The sequence below is a fragment of the Pan troglodytes genome, chromosome 23, assembly GCF_028858775.2.
Source record: "Pan troglodytes isolate AG18354 chromosome 23, NHGRI_mPanTro3-v2.0_pri, whole genome shotgun sequence".
In the NCBI taxonomy this organism is placed as follows: Eukaryota; Metazoa; Chordata; class Mammalia; order Primates; family Hominidae; genus Pan; species Pan troglodytes.
This window is the reverse complement of record NC_086016.1, coordinates 53072398-53097018: the sequence shown is the minus strand read 5'-3', so window position 1 is coordinate 53097018 and position 24621 is coordinate 53072398. Positions and strand designations below refer to the sequence as shown.

At 36.0% G+C, this 24621-nt stretch overlaps 1 protein-coding gene across 4 annotated transcripts in view; it reads right to left on the bottom strand.

Annotated features, from left to right (window-relative positions):
• The window catches only part of LOC129138555 (MAM and LDL-receptor class A domain-containing protein 1-like), a 51389-nt gene that overhangs the window by 11795 nt on the left and 14973 nt on the right, over positions 1 to 24621 (bottom strand). For 2 of the 4 annotated variants that reach the window (XR_010155940.1, XM_063807680.1), the window contains 2 exons: positions 16487 to 16633; positions 7663 to 7760 (listed from right to left, as the gene is read on the bottom strand). Coding sequence is in view for 2 of the 4 variants with exons in the window: in XM_063807680.1 (XP_063663750.1) it covers positions 7663 to 7760; positions 16487 to 16553 (165 nt within the window). In the remaining 2 variants the exon portion in view is untranslated. Of the gene's footprint in view, positions 1 to 7662; positions 7761 to 16070; positions 17054 to 24621 lie in introns of those variants that run through there. The other 2 variants (XM_054676146.2, XR_010155939.1) reach the window with 2 other exon arrangements.

Below are 24621 nucleotides of genomic sequence, written 5' to 3'. Positions count from 1 at the left end.
ATCTATTTGGTACACATTTTTATCAATGTCTACTTAATTGTGACCACCTGATTTAAAAATTCTGATTGTTTATTTCATTTCAGATTTTATTACTGTGCTTACCTTAATTCACACCTTGACAGGTGAGTTAGAAACAAAAATAATGGAAATGTTTAATTAAATTCCATGGAAAGAGAGGATTCATGTTTCTCAACTGCGATTACATTTTAGATCCCTGCTGTAAGTTTCACTGTGTCCCAAGCTTGTAAATATGCAAAACAGAGCTTTAAACCTAGTTGTACAAGAGATGTGCATGTCCCATCAGAATTTTGAGCTGTCAAACTGTCACTCAGTACATCACCAGTGTGAAGTTATTTTAATAGTGTATTAAGTATAAATGCCAACAGGATCCATAGTCAATGGGATAAGAGCTCAGAACTTATATTTAATTTACTTTTTTTATAGAATTTGCATTATGCAGACTTAAATTCTTAAGTTATTAAATACCAAGGAATGTTCCATTATCTTTTGAATTTTTGAGGGTGAAATCACTGAACAAAAGTTATTGATACAGCCCACAAATTTTTTTAATTCATTGTTTTTCCTTTTTACTTTTATTTTAGGTTTGGGGTACATGTGAAGATTTGTTACATAGGCAAACACGTGTCACGGGGACTTGTACAGATTATTTCGTCACCCAGGTACTAAGCATTGTACCCAATAGTTATCTTTTCTGCTCCTCTCCCTCCTCCACCCTCCCCCCTAAAGTAGACCCCCGTGTCTGTTGTTTCCTTCTTTGTGTTCATTGTTTTTATTATTTAGCTCCCAACTTGTAAGTGAGAACATGCGGTATTTGGTTTCCTTTTCCTGTGTTAGTTTGCTAAGGATAATGGCCTCCAGCTCCATCCATGTTCCCGCAAAAGACATGATCTTGTTCTTTTTTTATGGCTGCATATTCCGCAGTACATATGTACCACTCTTTCTTTATCCAATCTGTCATTGATGTGCATCTAGGTTGATTCCATATCCTTGCTATCGTAAATAGCGCTGCAATGACCATTCACTTACATGTGAATGTATCTTTATGATAGAATGATGTCTTTTTTTTCTTCTTCTTTTTTTTAGACAGGGTTTCACTCCAGTTGTTCAGGCTGGAGTGCAGTGGCATGATCACGGCTCACTGCAGCCTCAAACTCCTGAGCTCAGGTAATTCTCCCACCTCAGCCTTCTCAGTAATTGGGACTAAAGGCTTGCACCACCACAACCAGCTAATTTTTTTTTTAATTTTTAGTAGAGATGAGGGTTTCACCATGTTACCCAGACTGGTCTTAAACTCCTGGACTCAAGCACTCCACCCACCTCAGCTGCCCAAAGTACTGGGATTACAGGCGTGAGCCACTGCACCTGACCTACAGTAGAAAAATTTCTAGTACTGTAGGTATATGTACCCAGTAATGGGATTGCTGGGTGGAATAGTAGCTCTGCTTTTAGCTCTTTGCGGAGTTGCCATACTGCTTTCTGCAATGGTTGAACTAATCTACACTCCTATCAACAGTGTATAAGCATACTTTTTCTCCACAACCTTGCCGGCATGTTATTTTTTGACATTTTAATAATGGCCATTCTGACTGGTGTGAGATGATATCTCATTGTGGTTTTGATTTGAATTTCTCTAATGATCAATTTTAAGTTATTGATACAAGCTGTGGCTTCACATAAGTAGTACTCAAGTATGGAAACTCTGTGCCTCTCAACCTCGTACATGCCAGTAGCAGAACACTAAACCTTAAACTCCAAATCATGAAACGTGTCATAAATTCCTCACAGAACTTATTATAGTAATTTGTGTTTTCTAAGTATTCAGTTAATTGCATTAAAAAAAGAAGAAAGAAATGAGAAGACTGTCAGTAAATGCTTATAAACATTCAGAAATATATATAGAGAAAGTAACAGAGAGAGAGAGAGAGGAAAGAGAGGAAGAAAGATAATCTATTCTATGTCAAAAAAATGTATAAGGCATTACAGGTCCTTAGGGACCTTTGAGTCTTTTGGAGGAAGAGTGGCAAAAGAAAATGAACATTTAATTATAATGAGCATAACTACAAAATTGTGAAAATAGTGTGGCTGTTAAATTTAAATTAATTAAAATTAAACAAAGTGAAAAATTCATTTTCTCAGTTATGGTTTTGTTCTTGTTGTTGTTGTTGTTGTTCTTGAGACAGAGTTTCACTCTGTTGCCCAGGCTGGAGTGCAGTGGCGTGATCACAGCTCACTGCAGCCTCCACTTCCTGGGTTCAAGTGATTCTCCTGCCTCAGCCTCCAGAGTAGCTGGGACTACAGGCACGTGCCACCACACCCAGCTAATTTTTGTATTTTTAGTAGCGATGGGGTTTTACCATGTTGGCCAGGATGATCTCGATCTCCTGACCTTGTGATCCGCCTGCCTCAGCCTCCCAATGTGCTGGGATTACAGGCCAGAGCCACTGCGCCCGGCCTCTCAGTTGTTTTAAATGCTCAATAGCTCTATGTAGCTAGTAGCTACTATACTTAACATAGGGAACATTGTCCATCATCCCAGAATGTTGCATGAAACAGGTCTGCAAAGCATGTAAGTGAAAATTACACCAAACATTCAAATTTTATTTACTACTTGATCATTTTTAAAGGAAATGTTCTTGATGCATGCCTGCTTCATTCAAAACAAGTTAAGTAAAATGTTAATAAAAAGGGCTTGCTTTTATTTTTATTGGGTCTCCACTAAGGCAGATTTTATATATAGTATGACTATTCAAGACTTTGAATCACTGCATTCAAGAGAATTTCATGTGGTTAAAAAAGTTTCCAACAAACAGTTCTTTCTGAATATTGAAGATAAAAATGGAAGCTCCAATTATTTCATTTTTAATTGTATCCTTATGATTTTAAATTATTTCTATTTTTAAAAAATATATATGTATACATTAAATCATATATTTTACTACCAAAGGAAAGAACATCTGGTGATTTACACCAGTTACTGCATATGGATGAGTACCTAAGCTGGAGAGGGGGTGATAGTCTAAGTTCCATTGGCTCTCGTGTCTGTACAGTGCCTCTGGGACCTTGGGCTCTCTGATACTTCAGTCTGGGACACCCAAGATCATGATTCAGAGGTTCAAAATGAATTCTTCCTTATTTTTCTGTTTTCTTTCTTTCTTTTTTTTAATTTTGATCATCTCCTGTTGAAACCCTCCTCTTCAAATTTCCTGCCAATTTTCTCAACTTCCCTATGGACTTTGTTCTAATTCCTTCTCAATCTCAGAGCTCCTTGGTCAGATCTTCATGGCCATTCTCGATTTTACTCCAAACCCTCAGCCACCTCTGCCTTCTCTGCTTCACATCAGACCCTTTATGCCTTCCTCAGTCTGCTTATTGCCACACTTGCTGCACCTTTATAAGATCTAGAATACGAAGATACAGAAGGACAAGAATAGCCAAAAAAGCAAAATAAATAAATGGGAGAAAAGAAAAAAAAAAAGCTAAGATATCTATAGCTCCTCAAAATTCAGCTGGGAATAAGTATATATTGAAAGAGGGGATCATTCATCACATACATAAACACACAGACACACACACACATCCCTCACCATTACCATAGTGATTTTTATGGCTCCTAGTCGGTTATGCTTTTTCCTGGGCATTCTTTTCCTGAACAAGCTTATGTTGAGGTTTAGAATCTTCAATAAAACAGAATCTGTTTTTCCCGTTTAAATGATTAATCTTTATGTGCTTTGATATACAGATTGGAGAGAGCACCTGCTCGCCCTTTCCTCTGTAGACTGTTGCTTCCTCTAGAATCCATCAGCTATTCTAACATTGATCTTTGGATTAAACACAATGACCAGGGAATAGAGCACAACTGCACCATTGCAGGACATGATCCAAAATTACTTTTTTTCTAAATTGTTCTTTGACTCCAGTTCATTGTCCTACTTTGGGGACATTGTAAGACATGGCCTTTTAAAACTCTTTGAGAGAGATTTGTAGAGTGTTATTATTATACTGGACTCACCCTCTTGTAGTTTGCAGCATTTTACACTGAATTGCTGTCAGTATCCCCCACTAAACAACATTTTGTTAGAGCAAGCATGTGTTTAGGTTGTTGTCATTATATTCCCTGCATCGAGGACTGTGATTAACACACAGTAGATAAGCAATATATATGTGTTGAATCGTAGGTATAATGTTTACTTTGGTAATATAGCAAGCACTCGGGAGAAGTCTCAGAAGAACTATTTTCAGTTTTGTTTATTTCTCTTTACTTCCTTGAATCTGAACCACATGTGGCCCTCTCTGCATTGGCAGACTCAAATGTGTAGGCTGGCCCTCATAAACTTTACTTTGGGATCCAACCTATCTCTGGTTTCAACTACCTTTGTCCTGATTTTCTCATTCATATTTGTAAAACAATCTATGAATTATCTTTTAGTGAAGGAATATTAATGTACTTGCAAAACAAGTTGGAGAATTAAAAACAAAAGAAAGATCAATAGATGAACATACAAACTAACTTTGAAAGCAAAAGCTTCATATTATCCATCTTTCTGTATTTAATTGTGAAGTCCTAAAAGTAAGAGATTATGTTACTTACACAGTAACTCAAATATGAAAACTCAGAAAATATTAGTACCCACATTAATCCCCTTCATACTTTACATCTCCTAGTTAATTGTAAACAGTAACAGCATTTCAACAGCAGTAAGATAGAATAGCTTCGGGGTCCCTCGTGTTCTGTTTGTCCTATCTTGTATTTCAAAGAAAAATGCCAATTTTCCACTAGTGGCTGAAAGGACTTTTGAAGCATAAATTAAAGTCCGCATCTTGAACAATGATTAGCTGCAAGAACAATTGCCCATGCTGATGGCATGTGTTGGCCACATATAAAGTACAAGGTAATCCATGCAAAATGGCCCTAAAATCATGCTGTTAGAAATGGCAACTCACGAGAAAGCTCAAGTTGCTTTAAATTCCTTACAAAAAAAGAAAAAATTCTTAACTGTATTAGTCTGCTAGGATTATGTAGGAAAAAAAAAACATATAATTTCAGAAAATGAAGGCTTTAATCATATCAAAGTACCCCACACTGGTTATCTCACTGCTTGACTCTACTACCTTATAATGAAGAATATTGGTTCCATGAAAGCACTATTATTAATACGTTCCAATTCAGAGGATTGGCTAGATTTTCCAGTTACCCAAGAAGGTAAGAATTTGTTTTGTTTGCTTATTCTGTAACTTTTATGTAAGAAAATATCGACCGGGTGCGGTGGCTCACGCCTGTAATCCCAGCACTTTGGGAGGCCAAGGCGGGTGAATCACGAGGTCAGGAGATCGAGACCATCCTGGCTAACATGGTGAAACCCCGACTCTACTAAAAATACAAAAAATTAGCCAGGAGTGGTGGTGGGCACTTGTAGTCCCAGCTACTCAGGAGGCTGAGGCAGGAGCTTGCAGTGAGAGCCCAGATTGCGCCACTGCACTCCAGCCTGGGTGACAGAGTGAGACTCTGTCTCAGGAAAAAAAAAAAAAAGAAGAAGAAGAAAGAAAGAAAAAGAAAATATCACATATTGCCACAAACTTATTAAAAAAATTCATATTATAGTCTTAGAAAAATCCTGAGAACCTTAGCTATGTGTATCTCAGACTATCAATAACATTCTCCTACAGTCTACTCCTACTTCCGAAACTGGAAAGCATTACAAGGTAACTCAGATATCCTTCCTGCAAACTCAAAGACTCCTAAAATTCAAGCACATAGAGAAAAGCGTGAAAAACAAATATCTATTCTGGCAGACTGCAGTGGCGCCTTGAAACAGTCTCAGTTTTTCAAAAACCAAGGCAAACCATTAAGTCAGTATCCATAGCCTTTAGAGATCGAAGCCTTGGTTTTGAGATAAACTACCAAGCACCCAAAATGTCCATGACAGCATTTTCACTGAGACCCCACCTAAATAACACCCCAACCCCAACTAAGTTACCAATTTAAGCAAAAATTAAGTGTCCTCAAGTGGAAACAATGATAAACTGAAACTCAATCCCAGTGACCACAAATCAATGGCTATCGGGAAGCATACAATGATGGGAAAGGTAGATTACATTTTAAAATCATATACATGCATATGATTTCTCAGTGACTCTAGGTGAGTCATAGGAATTTCTAATACACTCTTAATATCTTCAAATTTCTGTAAAGCAGGCAGAATTAACACATCATATTCCTTTACATTCAATTTTTTCTATATATCTAACATTTGTGATCTCATCACTTTAATGTATGACCTTGAATTAAATCTAAGTTAGCTTGTACTTTCAAAGAAGAAGTGCTTCTGGAGTTTCCCCTCAAAAAAAAAAAAAACACTCTATATCTATCTTTCTCTTTTTCTGTCTATCTTATAGGATTTAATTAAAATAAAGAGGTGGGAATGGGTAAAAGGCATTTGGATAAAATGGAAATGGAGACCAGGCATTTGCTTTAATTCTTATTCTCACAAAGAAATGGGAAGAAAAAAAAACAAAAGAAAGGAAAAGAAAGTATCTTTAGGACTTTAAAAGAAAGTATCTATGGACACCACTATTAAGAACTCAGGGCACTCCCACTTAGACTTATACCAAACTGAAAGTATAATTAGGTTTATACCTCGGAATAATATGTCATTTATCACCAGGAATGCCCAAGTAAACTGCTCTAACACTACACTTACAGGCAATGAATTTACTGTGTGGCACTATTGATCTCTTCATTATTTTCTGATAAGTAAAGACGAAAAAATTAGCTGAAATCCTAAGGGCCGAGAGGCATGTTGGAGCTCTCAAAAGGACTGAAAATAAGACAAGCTGAATACAGACCTCTGATTTAGGTGTTACTTTTATGGAAAGCAAAGGAATTATGTTTACTGAATTAACATTATATTTGGTACATATATACCAATGTTTGGTACAAACATTTTTTACCTACTATGTACCAAATATTTTGCCAGGTGCTTTATTTAATCACATTTTAATCCTTGACATTATTCCATATAATCGTGTATGCTTCCAATGTAAACGCTGACATTTAATCCATACAATCATGTATGTTTCTGGTGTAGACACTGAGTCTCAAAAGGAATATACAATTTGTCTGAGCCACAGTTAGAAAGTGGCAAAAGAGACTTGAACCAAGTCTAACTAGTCCAACCTCTCTAATATGCTGCTGAAATAAAATGGGTATTTCACTCCTTAGTTTGTGTTTGCCTGGCACCAGAGGACTCATTTAAAAAACTCAAATTTCAGTAAATATAATCATTTCCATTTGTCTTTCTTTCAACAAACACTTATTTTACTGACTTTATTTTTCTCAATGTACATTGTTGGCCAAAAATTTTGGCAACGCTTATCCACAGCTTTAGATTATTGAAATGACTGTGTGAAAAGAATATAAAATAACAGAAAGCTTTAATAGCCCTCAAAAGAATGGTGCCAGTTATGTGTTACAAATGGTCTTCTAGAAGGACATAGCATTTTGTGTTGAAATAGCGCATGTAAATCTCTTAATTCATTATTAAAGTGCTAGTAAAACATGGCGGGCATTTACTAGCAGAGTAACCCAAGCTCAGCGATTTACAACCACAGAATGGCCAGTGGAAATTCAGAACAGTTGATTACCTGACATGGGGTAGAGGCAGTGAGCAATTTTGTAAGAACAGGACTTCCAAGCTTGGCCACCCCGGGGGAGCGCTGTGCCTCGAAATAAATAAACGATCCTGCAAAAACAAAGGGAAAGTCATACGGATGCAAGTTCTCTTACACACTTAGCTGTTCTTTGATCCACAATCTTATCCTTGCACATGCTAAACTATCAACTAGATAAAGAAAAGTACATTTTTGACATATTTACTATTATGGTTTGTAGATAACAAATAGCATTTATACCGGTATAACATTAAATACCTAAAATAACATTTAATCAATTAAAACAATCTCTTGATCCAAATCACCTAAACAAACATTTCTGTTGGCTTCATTTATGTCATAGAGTTTGACATCAAATTAAATGAAGCTTCTAAGCTGACAATTAGATATTCAACACGCCCTTATGAAATACCCACAAGAGCTTTATTTTTTAGTTTCTTCACAAAGTACCGAAGGATATGAGCTTATGGAATGAATTTTAGTTTCTCCCGGGTCTTACGTGTTTGACATTGTTGTCTGTGCTAGAGGGGATTAAAGCTTAATTAAAGATCTAATCTGAACATTAACAAAATCACCACTTTTAGATTTTAACTACGACGGATGTGCTCATGGCAAATGTGCAGGGGATAACATCTCTCAGCAGCTTAAAAGATCACAGGTTCAGAGCTGCTGTCTGGGGTAGTTTCATTGAATATTGAAGACTTACAAGGAAGGCTATACCCAACAATGTCAAGGTCTGATACTGCCCTTTGATAATCACAGTGATAGGCAATTTGGAAAACCAACTATTTTCATTGGAAAATACCGTATTCAGAGAGTGATTTTCCTAGATACAAGTCAATGCCGACTGCACACAAAGGAAAGGATTTAGAATTAGAATGTATTATTTTATAGACTCCATCACATGTTTAACCAAACAACCAAGGATGCGAGTCAGCAGTGTCATCTTTGAGTGGGAAAAATAGAACCCAGTTTATATGGTTTTTAAATCTCAAAACCTACTTGGAAAGATAAAGTTTACTGTCCCCAAATTCCAAATTACAGGTAATGGAAACAGTGCATGCGAGCAAGTTCATTAAATTCTCTATGCTTCACCTAAAAAGGAAAAGAATGGGAAAAGTTGATTTTGAAAAATTCTTCCACCTAAAAATGCTCAGGTTTAGGTAAAATTCAAATGAATATTTTTAAAAAGATGATCAAAATTCTAAAAACAAATGAACCGATATTCAAAGACCTTACTCCTCCAGTCATTCAAAAGAATATACACAATTTCAAACAAGCTGGTTAATGAAGGTGAGAACATGTACACATTAAGACGCCAAAATCTAAATGAAGCAAAAGGCCTGAATAAATCATTTAGCCAAAAATGTAACTGAAAAAGTAATGAAAAGAAAATCTAGAGAGAAATGTATGGTCCCACATCTGAGTTAAATTTAATTTTCTTTTCTTTTTTTTTTTTTTTCCTGAGACAGGGTCTGGCTCTGTCACCTAGGCTAGAGTGCAGTAGCATGATTGTGGCTTACTGCTGCCTGGAACTCCTGGGTTCAAACAATCCTCCAGCTTCAGCCTCCCACTGGGTGTACAGGAGCACACTACCACATACATTTTAAATTTTTTTGTAGGGGCAGAGTCTCAAACTCCTGGCCTCAAGCAATCCTCCTGCCTTGGGCCTTCAAAGTGCTGGGATTTCAGGCATGAGCCACTGCATCTGGCTCCCTATTTAATTTTTAAAAAACAAATATTTGCAACATTATTCGAGAAACCTCAGATCTTAGAAAAATATGGAGAGCTCCCTGATTCATATTAGGTTGCCAGAATATCTTTAATTTTTAATAAAATTGATGAAAATAGGACAAAATTTAAAACTCTAGAGAGCAATCTCACTTGTGAGCATAGGAACAAATATTCTAATTAAAATGATGTCGAATAAATTTGAAATTGTTATCCAAAAATAGTGTGTCTTGATTAATCTGAGCCTTCCAAGAATGTAGGTTTGGTTTAATTTAGGAGCTCGGTCTCCATATTCAGTTACAACAACAAATGAAAGTGTCAAGTCATAGAATCCTATCTAAATGTTGAAAAGACTATGAAAAACCAGTGAACAATTTCAAGTCACAAATCTTAATAAAATAAAAGGAAATAATTAAATAAAGACTAGTGAACAACCTCAAAATAAATAGCATTCTAAATGGCAAATGATAAAACAATATTAATTAAAATGGGAAATGACATATTTCTGTCACAACTATCAATTAGAGATAATATTAGGCAATATTTATAATCTTAGACTAATATTATCTTAAAGGTCTGGTGAGTGTAGAAGTCAAGGAAATAAAATATCTAGTAGACATTATAGAAAAAGAGAAGTAAATTTCCCATGTTTTATCAATAATATAATTGTAAAAATAGAAAGCTAAAGTATTCCATTTTTTATAATTATAGTATCATTTAGAAAATTTGGTAAGCTAAATGGAAACAGATATATTACACAATTACTTATCTTATCTTAGCAGTAAGTTTCCAGATACATAAACAGCAAGAAATGTCCAACTCCTGATAGCAAAATTAATTTTTTTAATGTAGGAAGAAATTTAACAGAAAAGGGACACGATTTATATGAAGAACATTATAAACTTTGTGAAAGACTGCAAACTCTCTGGTTAGATGAAAAGAGATAACATGTTTCTAGATGAAAGATAATAGAACTAAAACATGAAGTTACTGACCATTGATTTGGAAGCTAAATGCTATCCTATGATAATTTTAACCAAATATTTAGAAAGTTGACAATATTGCATTAAAATTAACATGTGCAGGTAAGGGGTATAGAGAGTCTAAACTCTGACCACAGGCCCAGGGACTTCTAGGAACACGTCCCTTGATTTATCATTCTATCAGCCTGCTCTAAACAATGAGCCAAGTTAGAGAAATGTGGAATTTACCAGTTTTATTCCTGGTCATGGCAAGGAGTTTACTTCTCGTAATCAGAATTGTTTATTGTAAAACTCTTACACACCCACATACCCCAGAGTGGCTATGTGACCAGCACAATATAAAAATTAAAGGACAGAGTGAATAGTCTCCCTGGGTTAAAGTGTTCACATCTGGCTCGACCTCACCTTCTGCAAAACAGGTACCTTGTTAATGCACTGGCCTAGAAGTAACACCTTACATGTCTTAAGAACGTTAGAGGCCAGTCTCTATAACTTTCACAAATGCAAAAGTTATAAACAAGCATTACCATATAGAATAAAGAAATGAATAATAAATAAAATTACTCCAGCTAGGTTTGGTTCGGGAGTGCAAGAGGGGTTTAATATTTAAAAAATCAATTTACCTTATAGACAAAAAAGATAATCTGACAATCATATCATAATAGATGCTGAAAAATACTGAAAACTTTTAACATACATTCAATTTCTTAATTTTTTTAAAAAGCACACTCTTGAATAGAAGGGAACATTTTTATCTGATAAAGAATACAATTTTTCAGTAAGCATGGCACTTAAGGTTCAACTATTGACAGCTTTTCCTCTGAGAGAGAAATAAGACAAGTCTAGCAGCTACCACCAGTTCTATTCAACACATTCTAGAAATTCTGTCCAGTACATAAAACAACAAAAGGAAGATAGAACTGTTAATATTTAGAAAAAAGGAAGTAAAATTGCCATTATTTGCAGACAAAATAATTGTGATCCTAGAAAATAAAATATATATGTATAAGTTCCTAGCTATGATAAATAAAATTAGCAAGGCCACTGGATACAAGGTCAATATTTTCTATAAAAATGCATTTCTATATGTCAGCAATAATCAAAATCAGAAGTTCTTTAAAAGTAACACAAAAACCTAGGAAAATACTAGCAAAAGATTTTCAAAATCTCTACCCCGAAAGCTGTAAAATATTACTTAGTAAAATTAAAGAACCCAAATAAATTGAGACATTGGAAACATTTGAAAAAAATATTTTTCAGTGAAATGCAAATAAATATGACATATGAGAAATCATTGTACACCCATTAATTGGAAATTTTTATAGAGAATTATAATGCCTCTTGCTGGTAGGAAAATAGGGAAAAGTAGTCCCATTTTGTCACTAAAAATTGAAGTACTAAAGTTTTAGGGTTAATGAATCTATAAATGTTTATTGAAAATATAAATACATATCTTGCTTAAAAAATATAGAAGTCTCACTCCTAGTTATTATCTATTGCATAAAATCGAAAGTATCCTACAGGAGGAAATGTGTACAAGAATAAATTTGAAACATCGTCATGATATTGATGTCACTGGATAGGGGAATAGCTAGATACATTATGGTATATCCAAATCAAATAAATTTAGCTAAATTAACAAACATGAATCCAGTATCACAGACTGGATTTTATCTTCTGTGTTAAACGAGCAAAAGAAAAATATTAGAAAAAAAGCATATTTAGCATGGACTGTCAAATATAGGACAATGGGAATGTAAGATAGTGATAGATCACAGGATAGTGATCTCTGAGAGAGGGGAAACAAATGAGTTAAGTCCTGTAATTCCCACAGCTTACTGCCTAGACAGAGTTTTCAGGTGCCTGTGCAGAGGGGAAACACAGGAGTGTGGTAGTCTCCTCAAGTTGAAACAGACAGAGTCGGTGCTTTGGGGAGACCCACATGGGTAGAATTCATAAGACAGAGTGCCAGCTGCCCCTTTCAGGTACTGGAGCTTTGAAAAGACAGCAAGCTCCCGAGATCTGCAGACAGTCCCCCCTAAATTGCCATGTAAGGACCGATCGTGTGCATGGATTGGAGAAAACTACCTGAGTCTGGGGGTAAAAACACCTGAAATGAATAGCTGGAACATTTCCTGAAGGTCACAGAAAGTCAGGAATGGTAGAGTTCTCTCACCAACCAGAGTGCAAACAAAAACAAAAACAAAAACAAAAACAGACATAGGCATTGGATAGAGAACTCAAACCAAATAAACACTTATGTCCAGACAAAAACACGTATGCAAATTTAATGGTGTTTTTACTCATATTTGACAATATTTGGAAACAATCTAAGTGTCCTTCAGCTGGTTAGTGGATAAATGAAGTGTGGCTCATCCACACAATGGACCCAACTATTCAGCAGTGAAAAAGGAAGGAATTGTGGCTGAAGCCAGCGACATGGATGAGTCTCAAGTCCTTTATGCTAATTGAAAGAAGGCAGAATCAAAATGCTACATATGATATGATTCCATTTTCAAGACATTCTGGAACAGGCATACACTAGGGCTAGAAATCAGATCATTGGTGTCAGTGGTGGGAGGTGGGAGAATTATTGAGTACATAATGGCACAGAACAAAGTGTTGGGCAGGAATAGAATTGTTTTATATCTTCATTTTTGTGATGGTTACACAATTGTGTATGTATGTCAGAACTCAGTGAACTGTACACTAAAATGGTTGAATTTTACATTTAACCAATACTTTATCATAAAAAATGAAAAAAAATAGATAGTATTTGATGACTTGGAGCAACTGCCATAAGCTATGTTTAGTAAGAAGATAGGGACAATAGTTACAAGATAATATATTTCTTAAAAAACAAACAATCACAGAAACACATATAATTTTGAATATGTATGTATCTACTATATATATATCTGTGTGTGACTATATGAACATAGATAAAAGTGGAACATAATTAACATGAGTTGCCTATTTCGATGGAAATTTAACAGAGTAGGAATAGGAAGGTAGAAACGAAGCAAAAAAGGCAGGAAGGAAATTCGAGGCTTAATTACACACATACACACAAAAACTACATAATATCAACATATCCAGCCTGGTCAACACGGTGAAACCTCTGGCTCTACTAAAAATACAAAAACAAAAAACCAGCTGGGCGTGGTGGTGTGCACCTGTAGTCCCAGCTACTTGGGAGGAAAAGGCAGGAGAATTGCTTGAACCTGGGAGGTGGAGTTTGCAGTGAGCATGGATCACACCACTGCACTCCAGCCTGAGCAACTAAGTGAGACTCTGTCTCAGCTAGTTAGATAGATAGATAGATAGATAGATAGATAGATAGATAGATAGATAGACAGATAGATAGATTTAAAAGCTGCAATCTATATGTTTAAGGCTGTAAGAACAAAATGAACTAGAACTCCACTTTCTTAGATATCGGAACTATTAGGCTGCCTCTGACTCTACCAGAAATTTCCATTTCACTTTCCTTTCCCTTCCTGGTCCTTTTTCATTTTTTTTAATTCTCCTCCTCACTTGCAATTTAAAACCACTACTGATTCTCTTTAAGGTTTGATCATGGTAATCATAGGTAAAGAGATGTTGACTCCGTGATCCAGATATATATATATATATATTTTTTTTTTTTTTTTTTAGTTGGCCCTTTCTAAAATGAGAAAGACTGCGTTTTTGTCCCTCACACTCTGGGTGAGACCAGCTGCCCCTAGTTTTATCAGTCATATTGTTATCTTTCACTATTCTTTAACTCACCGGAAAAGAATGGGTCTTTCAACATCTAACACAGGGGCTCTATTAGAATCTTTTTAATGCAAATCATAGTTATGTAGTAATTATAAGATGGCAAAAGACTAAAGGTGAATTACAAACATATTTTCTAATTGTCTTATCTGGTGTTTTTCCTAGTCTTCTTATTAGAATGGACAACAAATATCTAATAATGTTTATGGAGCTCTTACTACATGGAAAAACCTTCACAGGTGTTATTTCATTTAATCCTCATGACAACTCCACAGGGAAGCTACTTTTCTTTTCTCTATTTTCTATCTAATAAAACTGAAGCACCCTAATATTTAGACATGGGTGCAGTGTCAACATCGTGTCGGAACACTGGGCAGCCCGTGCTCTTCCCTAACTGGTTATGGTATGCTCACATCAGACCACCATGACACACTGCCCGCACAGCTTCCCTTTGAGAATCACTGCCTTGGCTTAGGACTTCATCATCTCTCACTGATATTTCTTCAGCACATCCATGTTTTTTTGACTCCAGCCTTTCACCCTCTCCATTCTCCTCATCTCAGACAGAACAGCCCTTTAGAGCAAATTTGATTGGTCACATGCTTTAACATGACTACCTGGGTCACCATCATCCTGCAGACACATTTCCAATTCCTCAGCACTCTCTAGAGTCCCCTTCCTTCCTCTCCTGTTTCATCAGTTCTCTTCTCCCTGTCCAATCACACACGTCTTTCATCCCTAACCACTCCCATCTTTCTGCCCTCTTTGGGGATTCTTCCCTCCAATTAGGACATGATCCCTCCCACCTCTCTTTGGTTCCGTCTTCTCTCAGTAATTCCTTACTTCTGGCTTCCTGACTACTTTTCATTTCCCTTCAGTGCTCAGTTCAGGAGTCATCTCCTTCAACAAGGCATCTCGAATCCATCTGAATCACCTTCCATCCCTCTTAAAGCATCCTTCATAACCGATTGCAATTCCTTGCTTATCTACTTAAGCTACCAGACTGAGACCACCTCAAAGGCAGGGATCGTGGCATCCATCTTTGTGCATCCAGGTATCGTCTATGCTATGTATTTAATAATTGGCTTGAACAGAGAAAAAGAAGTAAAATATTATATGAGTTTAGAGAAAATGTGTTGTTAATACATAGTTCCAATGATTTATAGTCCCCTTTCTATTTTAAACTTTAAACTTAACTTTGTCTGCTACAAAATGTTAAAGAAATGAGTCATGGCACAAAAGCAAAAATTAAGAACTTACCACACTGTTAAACAATTAACTAGGTTTATGGCTGTAGCCAACAGATGGATGGTTGAATTTTCCCACCCCAACCCCTAGCACCCTTACCCACTACCACCAACCGCAATTTCCAATGGCTGTAATTAAAAATATGATCAACACTTATTTTTGGTATAATTCTTTGGAAGTCTGAAAGAAGAAACAAATAGGATAATGTTCAATGAGGTTGAAAGATGATCTACAGTACAAGTACAGTTGTGCTATTGTAAGGTTTGCCAGGTGTGGTGGCTCCCTCTTGTAATCCCAGCACTTTTGGGAGGCTGAGGTGAGAGGATTGCTTGAGGCCAGGAGTTTGAGATCTACCTGGGCAACATGGCGAGACACTCTTTACTTAAAACACATACATTTAAAAAGTAAAGTTAACACGATGCTAACGTATATGGGGGATGACATCTGATGATAAATGTGAACAAAACAAAAGAAAAAAGAGAACAAACCCTTTCTGTTTTATTGGAGTTTCACAGACACTTATTGGAATACCACAGGTAGTTATGGTTCCTCTATTTTAAGATGATATGTAAACACTGGAATGATGGTTAAAAATATATATGTGGAAGAATAAGACTGTTTATTATAAAGAAGCCCGAAGACTGATTAAATTTCATTCAAGTATTTGTAAATTTATTTCACAGATAGTGCTAAATCTCTGTTCTCAGTTCCCAGAAACAAGATTAGACTATTTTTCTTCCTGTTTTGAAAAAATTGGATTGCTCTAAAAAGAAGGCAAGCCTACTGTACTTGATTCTGGGCAACTTGAGAAAATGATCAGAAAACTTTTCCACCTCTTTATGCCTTTAACCCAACTTATAAAAATTGCAACAACAAACATGTTGGTGATTAAAACAATGCTCCTTTCAGGGAACTCAATTACCCGCCAATTATTAACTTGGTCAGGAGGTTTTAAAGCAAGACAAACCAGAGTTCCATGTATACAGTCTACAGAATAGAAATGAAAATACACAGTATCATCATTCCACAACATGCAAGAAAGAAAACTATTTTTTTTAAAGAGGAAAATGTCCTACCATGATTTATGTTTGCTGTGTGATCAGCTGCAGGAAAGTGGTGCTCTCCATTATTCAATCCTTTCATCAGCTTCCAGTGGGAATCTTCTGTGAGAAATGGCTCCCAACCGCAGAAACCCGACTCAAAGTCACAGGTGAGATGCTTTGCTGTTACACGTAGAAGAGAAAACAGGTGAGGAGAAATGAAGAGCATGCAGGCAAACACTGCTCTACGCTAGCTAATCATCTTAGGAGGCCTGCAAAATTATTCTGCTTGGTAGTGAATATTCTCTAATGATCGGAATAGCTTTCCTTTATCTAGTCACACACAATATCTCAGGTGCTGTGTGAGGCATGACCCTTCCACATGCTTCCATCTGTAAGTCTGGTACATTTCATTCTGGTTGGCCATCTCCATTTTATTTAATGATGCAAGGTGGAACTCCAAAGCTTTTCAGGGAGTAACTAATTTGCTTGCCCAGTATAAACCTGCTGAGATGGTAGTTTAAATGAAAAAAATCCACTGGGAAGGGGGAAGTTTAAATTAATTCTGGACACACAAATAACTTGAGGCCAGCATCTCAGTATGCATTTTATTATTCTATCCTAACACTTTCTCAAAAAAAAAAAATACCTAGCCATTTTGGAATTGCAGGTAAATTAGATATTCGGAACTGAGCTGGTGTTATCTTTTGTCTTTTTTTTTTTTTTTTTTTTTTAAGGCAGAGTCTCGCTCTGTCGCCCAGGCTGGAGTGCAGTGGCGCACTCTCAGTTCAATGTCTGAATGCAATCTCCACCTCCTGGTTTCAAGCAATTCTCCTGCCTCAGCCTCCCAAATAGCTGGGATTACAGGCACATGCAACGATGCTCGGATATTTTTTTATTTTTAGGAGAGACAGTGTTTCACTATGTTGGCCAGGCTGGTCTCGAACTCCTGACCTCAAATGATCTGCTCATTTTGGCCTGCCAAAGTGCTGGGTTTACAGGCATGAGCCACTGTGCCCAGCCTAAGCCTGTCTTCTCTTAATACATAACTCAAAAGTTGCCAAGCACTTAATTTCCTCCATTTATCATAAAAGAACTGGTTCTAGAGAAAGTCGGGGTTTGGAGCATACTTTATAGGCACCTTTCACAGCTTTGACACCAAATTTATGAGAGAAAAATAGATGGTTTCATAAGACTGGGCATTCAACTAGAAAGTCTAAGAGCTTGATTTGTGCTTTCGAGAAATTCATTTTTATGTGCTTAAATTTCATTTTCCTAAAATAAGAATCATAGTATCAGACTATCTTAGTACTTTTGGGAATAAATTAATACAATCAATTTAAAAGCTTATTCCTAAATATTCCTCTTTATGCTGAGGCAGTTTTCAAACAGTGGGGAAGAAAAGGAGAATTAAGTTGTCAGAAAACACCCATAGTTTTGACAGGATTCCTACGATCTTCATGCTATCATCTTTAATAACAATAAAAACAGCCAAACTACCACTGAGTTCCAAGTATGTAGCAGGCATTTTACATATATTAACCTTAATTCTTACACTCTACATAGTAAATACCATTTCCTAAAAGAGAAAATTGGAACTCAGAACATGAAGCAACTTGCTTGTGGTACATTTTAGTAAATGGAACATCTAGACTTTGAACCTGTCTGACACCAAAAGCTCATACTCCGAAGCCTCCTTAAACCAGGAACTCTGTTTCATAATTAAAAAGACTCCATCACCATGGGTTTGCTTCTGACCATTGTGTTCAACTTGTAAATTTTAATACGGTCAATTTAACCAGCATATCAAATAAGCTCACTATATCTTAATAATCAAAGCATCTTCAAGTCTCTGTAATAGGGACACCTGATTTTATGACCACATATTTTATCACTGACATGTCAACTCTTAAAACATTGAAGTGCGGTATGCAAATGACAATGCCACTTCCGATTTCTCTACATGCAAACTGAACCTTTAGATCTGAAAGCCATGCTTGTTAGACAGTCATAGAATAGACACTGGGTCTTCCATATCTGTGGGTTCCTTGTTGCAGATTCAACCAATAGTGGTTCAAAAATATAGTATTAGCAGGATGTGCAACCTGCAGATACAAGAGCTGACTTTTCCCCGGGGCTCAAGTTCTCCAGGGACTTGAGCATCCATAGATTTTGGTACAGCATTTCTTTCATTACAAATGAATATTATTTTTCCCTCTAAATGGATTTCCCTACAAATAAAAAACAAGAAAGTTGACTACAGCATAATAATAAAAACATGTTGCACATCGCCTAATGGTGCACTGATATGACAAGGAAGTGCAGTTTGCCCATACACCTAGCTGCAAATCTATTGCTCTTGGCTATGTTTTTCTTTTCTCAGGTGTGTCTACATCATTTATAGGATATGGCTCTTGATAAAACATTACTCCACAGGGGAGAGTGCCTTCTGTTTTCTGACACAATCTTGAGCACTTACAACCTAGCCGTGACTTTCTCCCTGGGCATTTACAGAACCCTCTGGCCTAATCCCTCGGTCCTCTGTGAGCTCTGCCACCTTCTATGCCACCTCCAAAATGTTCTGTCAGTTGGTGGAGTATAGAAATATTTAAGACTCAAAGTACATATTTGGCCTCTGAAATGTGCTTCAAAGTTCCAAATTCTTGGCTGTGGATTTGACGAAGGAATCCTTCCACCTCTCTACAAGGTTACCTCCAATTCCTAGAACACACTTCCCTGGAATACAAAATCTTCCATGGGTAGAGTGACCACATGTCTTGCCTGGCCCAGGGTTGCCTCAATGCATGCCTGTTGTCCTAGTATAATAATTAATACTTCATCTCTTCTTTTCCCTCTCTCAGTCCCTGTTTGGGTAATAAACTCAATATTGCACTGTTAGGGCAGCAAATTATGCATTGCTATACAAGTCCATGCAAACAGCAATGTTCTTCATTCAGATAGCTGCTGAAGGCACCATCCTAATTTCCCCAACAAGGCAATGGTGTGAAATGGCAATGAGATCGATGAGTGTGAAAATGGAAAGTACCATATGACTGATGCATCCCACACCCTCACCCAGACTCTTCATAATTGAGCTAGTCGCTCAACCGCAAAGACATAAAGAAAGAAGCTCTCAAGATAAAAGCCACTTTTGATTGTATAAATGTTGAAATTTGGCTTTAGGACAAAAGTTCAAACCATTTCTTTCATTACCTAGATGTTTTATTGGTTAAAAAATGTCAATCATTGTGCTTTTTACAGAATGCTGAACACCACCATCCTTTGAAAAATGAAAATTAGCTTTCAAAATCTGTCACCGTAAAGATGTGTGAAAGCAACATGGTGACATGGTGCAACCACCTCTGTAAAAACCTTGGTGAATTGATTGGCTGTTTTTACTAATGTGTTACTGTACACGTAAAAGAATATTTTTTAAAGCTAAAAGTTCAAGAACTTCACTGTACTGTAAAATATAAATCAAATTCCGGTAACTAAATTGAAGTTCTTCCATTAATATCTCCCCTGTGTAATTCAAAAACTTTAAAGTGAACTTATAAATATCTGAAGAAAGCCGGGAGAGTCAAATGCATTCTGGCAATTATTAAATGTCTTATCATACTATATGTGTTAAATGTAAACATTTGCAAAATCTAAAAAAATCTATTCATGTTATAAATAAAGTACTTTCATTAAAACAATTATTTTGATTACTTAGTTGCTTTTATTTTAACTTTCTGTGATTAGAGAATACGCTTCACCATCTCTAACCGCAGTATGAGATATGGCGCTGTTCACAGTTTTAGAGAAATTTTACTCAGAGTTCATCAGTGAAAGTAATATTTTAAGATTATGACAAAGCTTTCTCTTGCATATTTAACCACTGCAGCATATGGGCAGACAAGAAAGAATTTCATTGTTCAGCTGAGAAAAAATCTGGATCATGAAAAGTAAAATATTTTATGAATCCTCTAGAAGTTAATCAGCTCTCTGTGAAATAAGAAAAAAAAAAGCTATGTATGGGAAATGAATGGGGAATATTTCATTTAATGAGAATATGTTAGATTTTAACAGGATTACATTATAAATATTTTGTTAATATGTATTGGAAACCCACACAGATCATTGCTACACTAAATATTTTTATATTGGTATTTCCTTTCCCTTCATTAAGTGTTTTAGCATTCCACTTTTTTTTTTTTTTTTTGAGTTAGAGTCTCGCTCTGAGGCCCAGGCTGGAGTGCAGTGGTGCAATCTTGGCTCACTGCAAGCTCCACCTCCCGGGTTCACGCCATTCTCCTGCCTCAGCCTCCGGAGCAGCTGGGACTACAGGCGCCCACCACAACGCCCGGCTAATTTTTTTATATTTTTAGTAGAGATGGGGTTTCACTGTGTTAGCAAGGATGGTCTCGATCTCCTGACCTCGTGATCCACCCACCTCGGCCTCCCAAAATGCTGGGATTACAGGCGTGAGCCACCGCACCCGGCCCAACATTTTTTTTTACATGAAAGACATCTAGAGACAATATCACACTAAACATTAATGAATCATACAAGATCCTTGGTTTAAATTTCTTTCATTTGACTATTATACCAATGTCCCCTGTGAAGGTACACAATTCATATTAGCATTTAAAATTGTTTTTAAAGTCCTATAATTTAAAAAAACCCTTTTTCATGGAATTTCCTGAACTATTTTGATTTGAAGATATATCTATCATGCCAACTTTTTTGGAACACAGTGAAGTAGATTCTATATATATATTTTTTCCTATATGAGTTATTGAAAATTTTATATATAAATACAAATGTGTATTTTATTGTGGTAAAATATACATGACAGAAATGTAACATTTTAACAATTTTTAATGTAAACTTCTATGGTATTAGGTACATTCCCATTGTTGTACAACCATTACCACCATCCATCTCCAGAACTTTTTCATTCCCAAACTGAATCTCCACCCCATTAAGCAATAATTTCCATCTCCCCTCCCCTCAAACCCCGGCAACCACCATTTTACTATCTGTCTCTATGAGTTTGCCTACTTTAGGTACTTCATATAACTGGGACCAAACAATATGTGTCCTTTTGTCTCTGGCTTATTTCACTTAACGTCTTCAAGGTTCATCCATGTTGTAGCGTGTGTCTGAAAATTAGATCTATTTCATGTATAAACTGTTCAGGGATCCAACGTGTATCTTTGGACATGTTTGGCATGTTGTATTTTAATTATTTTGATAGAGATTTTTAAAACATATTGCATATATATGTATTAATTTTTTAAGCTTTATTGATGTATAAGTGACAAATAAAATTGTAACTAAGGTACGCAATGTAATGTTTTGATATACATATACGTAGTGAAAGGATTACCACAGTAAAGCTAATTAGCATCATTTCATCATATAGTTACCTTTTGTGTGTGTGATCAGAACATTTCAGATCTACTCTCAGCAAATTTCAAGTATACAATACAGTGTTACTAACTATAGTCACCAGGCTGTACACTAGACTCCCAGAACTTATTCATCTTGTAAGTGAAAATTTGTATCTTTTGACCAACACCTCCCCATTTCGGCCAGGCCTCAGCCCTGGACAACTGCCATTCTACTCTCTGTTTCTACAAATTCAACTTTTTTAGATTCCATGTATAAGTGAGATCGTGCTGTATTTGTCTTTCTCTGTCTGGGTTATTTCACTTTGCATAATCCCCTCCAGGCTCATCATTGTCACAAATAGCAAGTTTTTTTCTTCATTATTGCTGAATAATATTCCATTGTGAACACATATACATTTTACACACACACACACACACACACACACACACACACACACCCCACTTGTTTGATCCATTCTTAGAGAATTCAGTTGTTTTGGCTGGATATTTTGAATAATGCTGCAATGAACATGAGGGTGCAGATATATTTTAATCTTAACTGTCCTCATTTAATACAGGATTATGTTAATAAACATCAAAAATCTATTGTTTGGTTTTAGAGAAATTTTACTCAGAGTTCATCAGTTAAAGTAATATTTTGAGATCATGACAAAGCTTTCTCTTGCATATGTAACCACTACAGCATATGAGCAGACAAGAAAGAATTTCATTGTGCAGCTGGGAAAAATTCTGGATCATGAAAAGTAAAATATTTTATGAATCCTCCAGAAGTTAATCAGCTCTCTGTGAAATAAGAAAGAAAGCTATGTATGGGAAATGAATGGGGAATATTTCATTTAATGAGAATATATTAGATTCTAACAGGATTATATTATAAATATTGTGTTAATATACATTACAAATACACATTATAAATATTTTATTAATATTGATGCTCTTAAGGACTAGCAAAGTAAAGAGAGTTTTTGCTTCTACCCTGAGAGAACTCTGACTTGTTTGCCTTTAGTTTTTCTCAATTTTTTTGGATGCCATCTGTTTCTTCCCCTAGCTGTCTTCCTTCCTGAAGCCTCTTTGGTACAGTGGTTCTCGAAGTTTCATATGCAGACAAATCACCTGGGACCTTGTTCCATGTAGCTTTTGGTTCTGTAAGGCTGGGCCAGGGCCTGAGGTTCTGCATTTCCGCTAAGTTCCCAGGTAATGCTGATGCTCTGGTCCATGGAGTCTGCTGTTGCAGCAAAACGCACAGGCCGTTTTTATTAACTGATTTTGAGAAGCCACCGGTCTGGAGGCTATGTTATGCCATATATTAAAATAATACCTAAAAGTAAGGGCAACTTGATAATGAGAGAAGACCTGAGTGAGTCTGCCTTTGGGGAAAAGCACACTGGCTGTGGAATACCAACTGACAATCCTCACGAGTTCATATTTACTCATTCTCCAGAATTTGGTAAGTATTCCTGGTGCTATTCAAACTGCCTGCACAAGCTATACCCTCCTAGAGATTCATTCTAAAGTGCAATAAAAAAAGATATAAAGATATTTTTCTTGTGCTTCATGAACATGGAAGAATCGTTTATGAAAAAAACTTGATATTACAAATACAAATTTGTAAAATACAAATGTTTTCGTATGTGTAAAATGTTTCAATATGGTTTTAAATTTCAAAGGAAAAGCCTCTTTTATTTTGTAAGAATATACATATGCATGTGTCTATATGCACAAATATATTAAATACTTTAGTGCAGCAAATAGTGTAAATTTATATCAATTCTAATAATCCAAATCTATATAATTTCACAGCATAAATAATTGTATATATATTTACATGAAACACTCATTTTGGTATCAAAATACATGAATACACATATATACTATATGCAATATGGCTACATTTTTATGACATATTCCCTATATCAAGTCAATCTCAATCATGCAAACATGACAGGTTTTCTTTGGACAAATGAGGTTACACTATTTAAAAACTTAAAAGATTAATAAGTAACACTGTTTTTGTTGAGAAACACAATTACCCATTCCTGCATTCACCCAAAGAAAATAGCAGAATACGGCATCAAGATCTACTGAATTGGAAAAATATCATATACATAATCAATGAAACTTCAGTAAATGAGAAAATATGTCAAAAATCAAATGCTAAACAATTTTTTAAAGGTGAACATAAAGTATGATTTACTACGGGGAAAACAATGGAGGGGAAAAAGCTAAGCTTCCAAATATACAAGTGCCCAGGTGCAGTGGCTCATGCCTGTAATCCCAGCACTTTGGGAGGCTGAGGCCAGTGGATCACCTGAGATCAGGAGTTCAAGACCAGCCTGGCCAACGTGATGAAACCTGTCACTACTAAAAATACAAAAATTATCTGGGTGTGGTGGCACATGCTTGTAATCCCAGCTACTCTGGAGGCCAAGACAGGAGAATCACTTGAACCCGGGAAGTGGAGGTTGTAGTGAGCCGAGATCATGCCATTGCACTCCAGCCTGGGTGACAGAGCAAGACTCTGTCTCAAAAAAAAAAAAAAATTATATATGTGGAAAGAAAGGAAATATATTTTCCTTCAGTTATTGACATTAAGAATTATAGAAACTGTTAGAAAGAAATATTTCCCCAACAGAAATGAAGCAAATTGTCTTTAAAAAATTTAAATAAAACATAGAAAGAAACTTCACATACATTGGAGTAAATAAATTGCTCTTACATCGCTTGTTTTGAACAAAAGAAGAGAGCAGCCCAAAAGCTCCATTGAGCTCACAC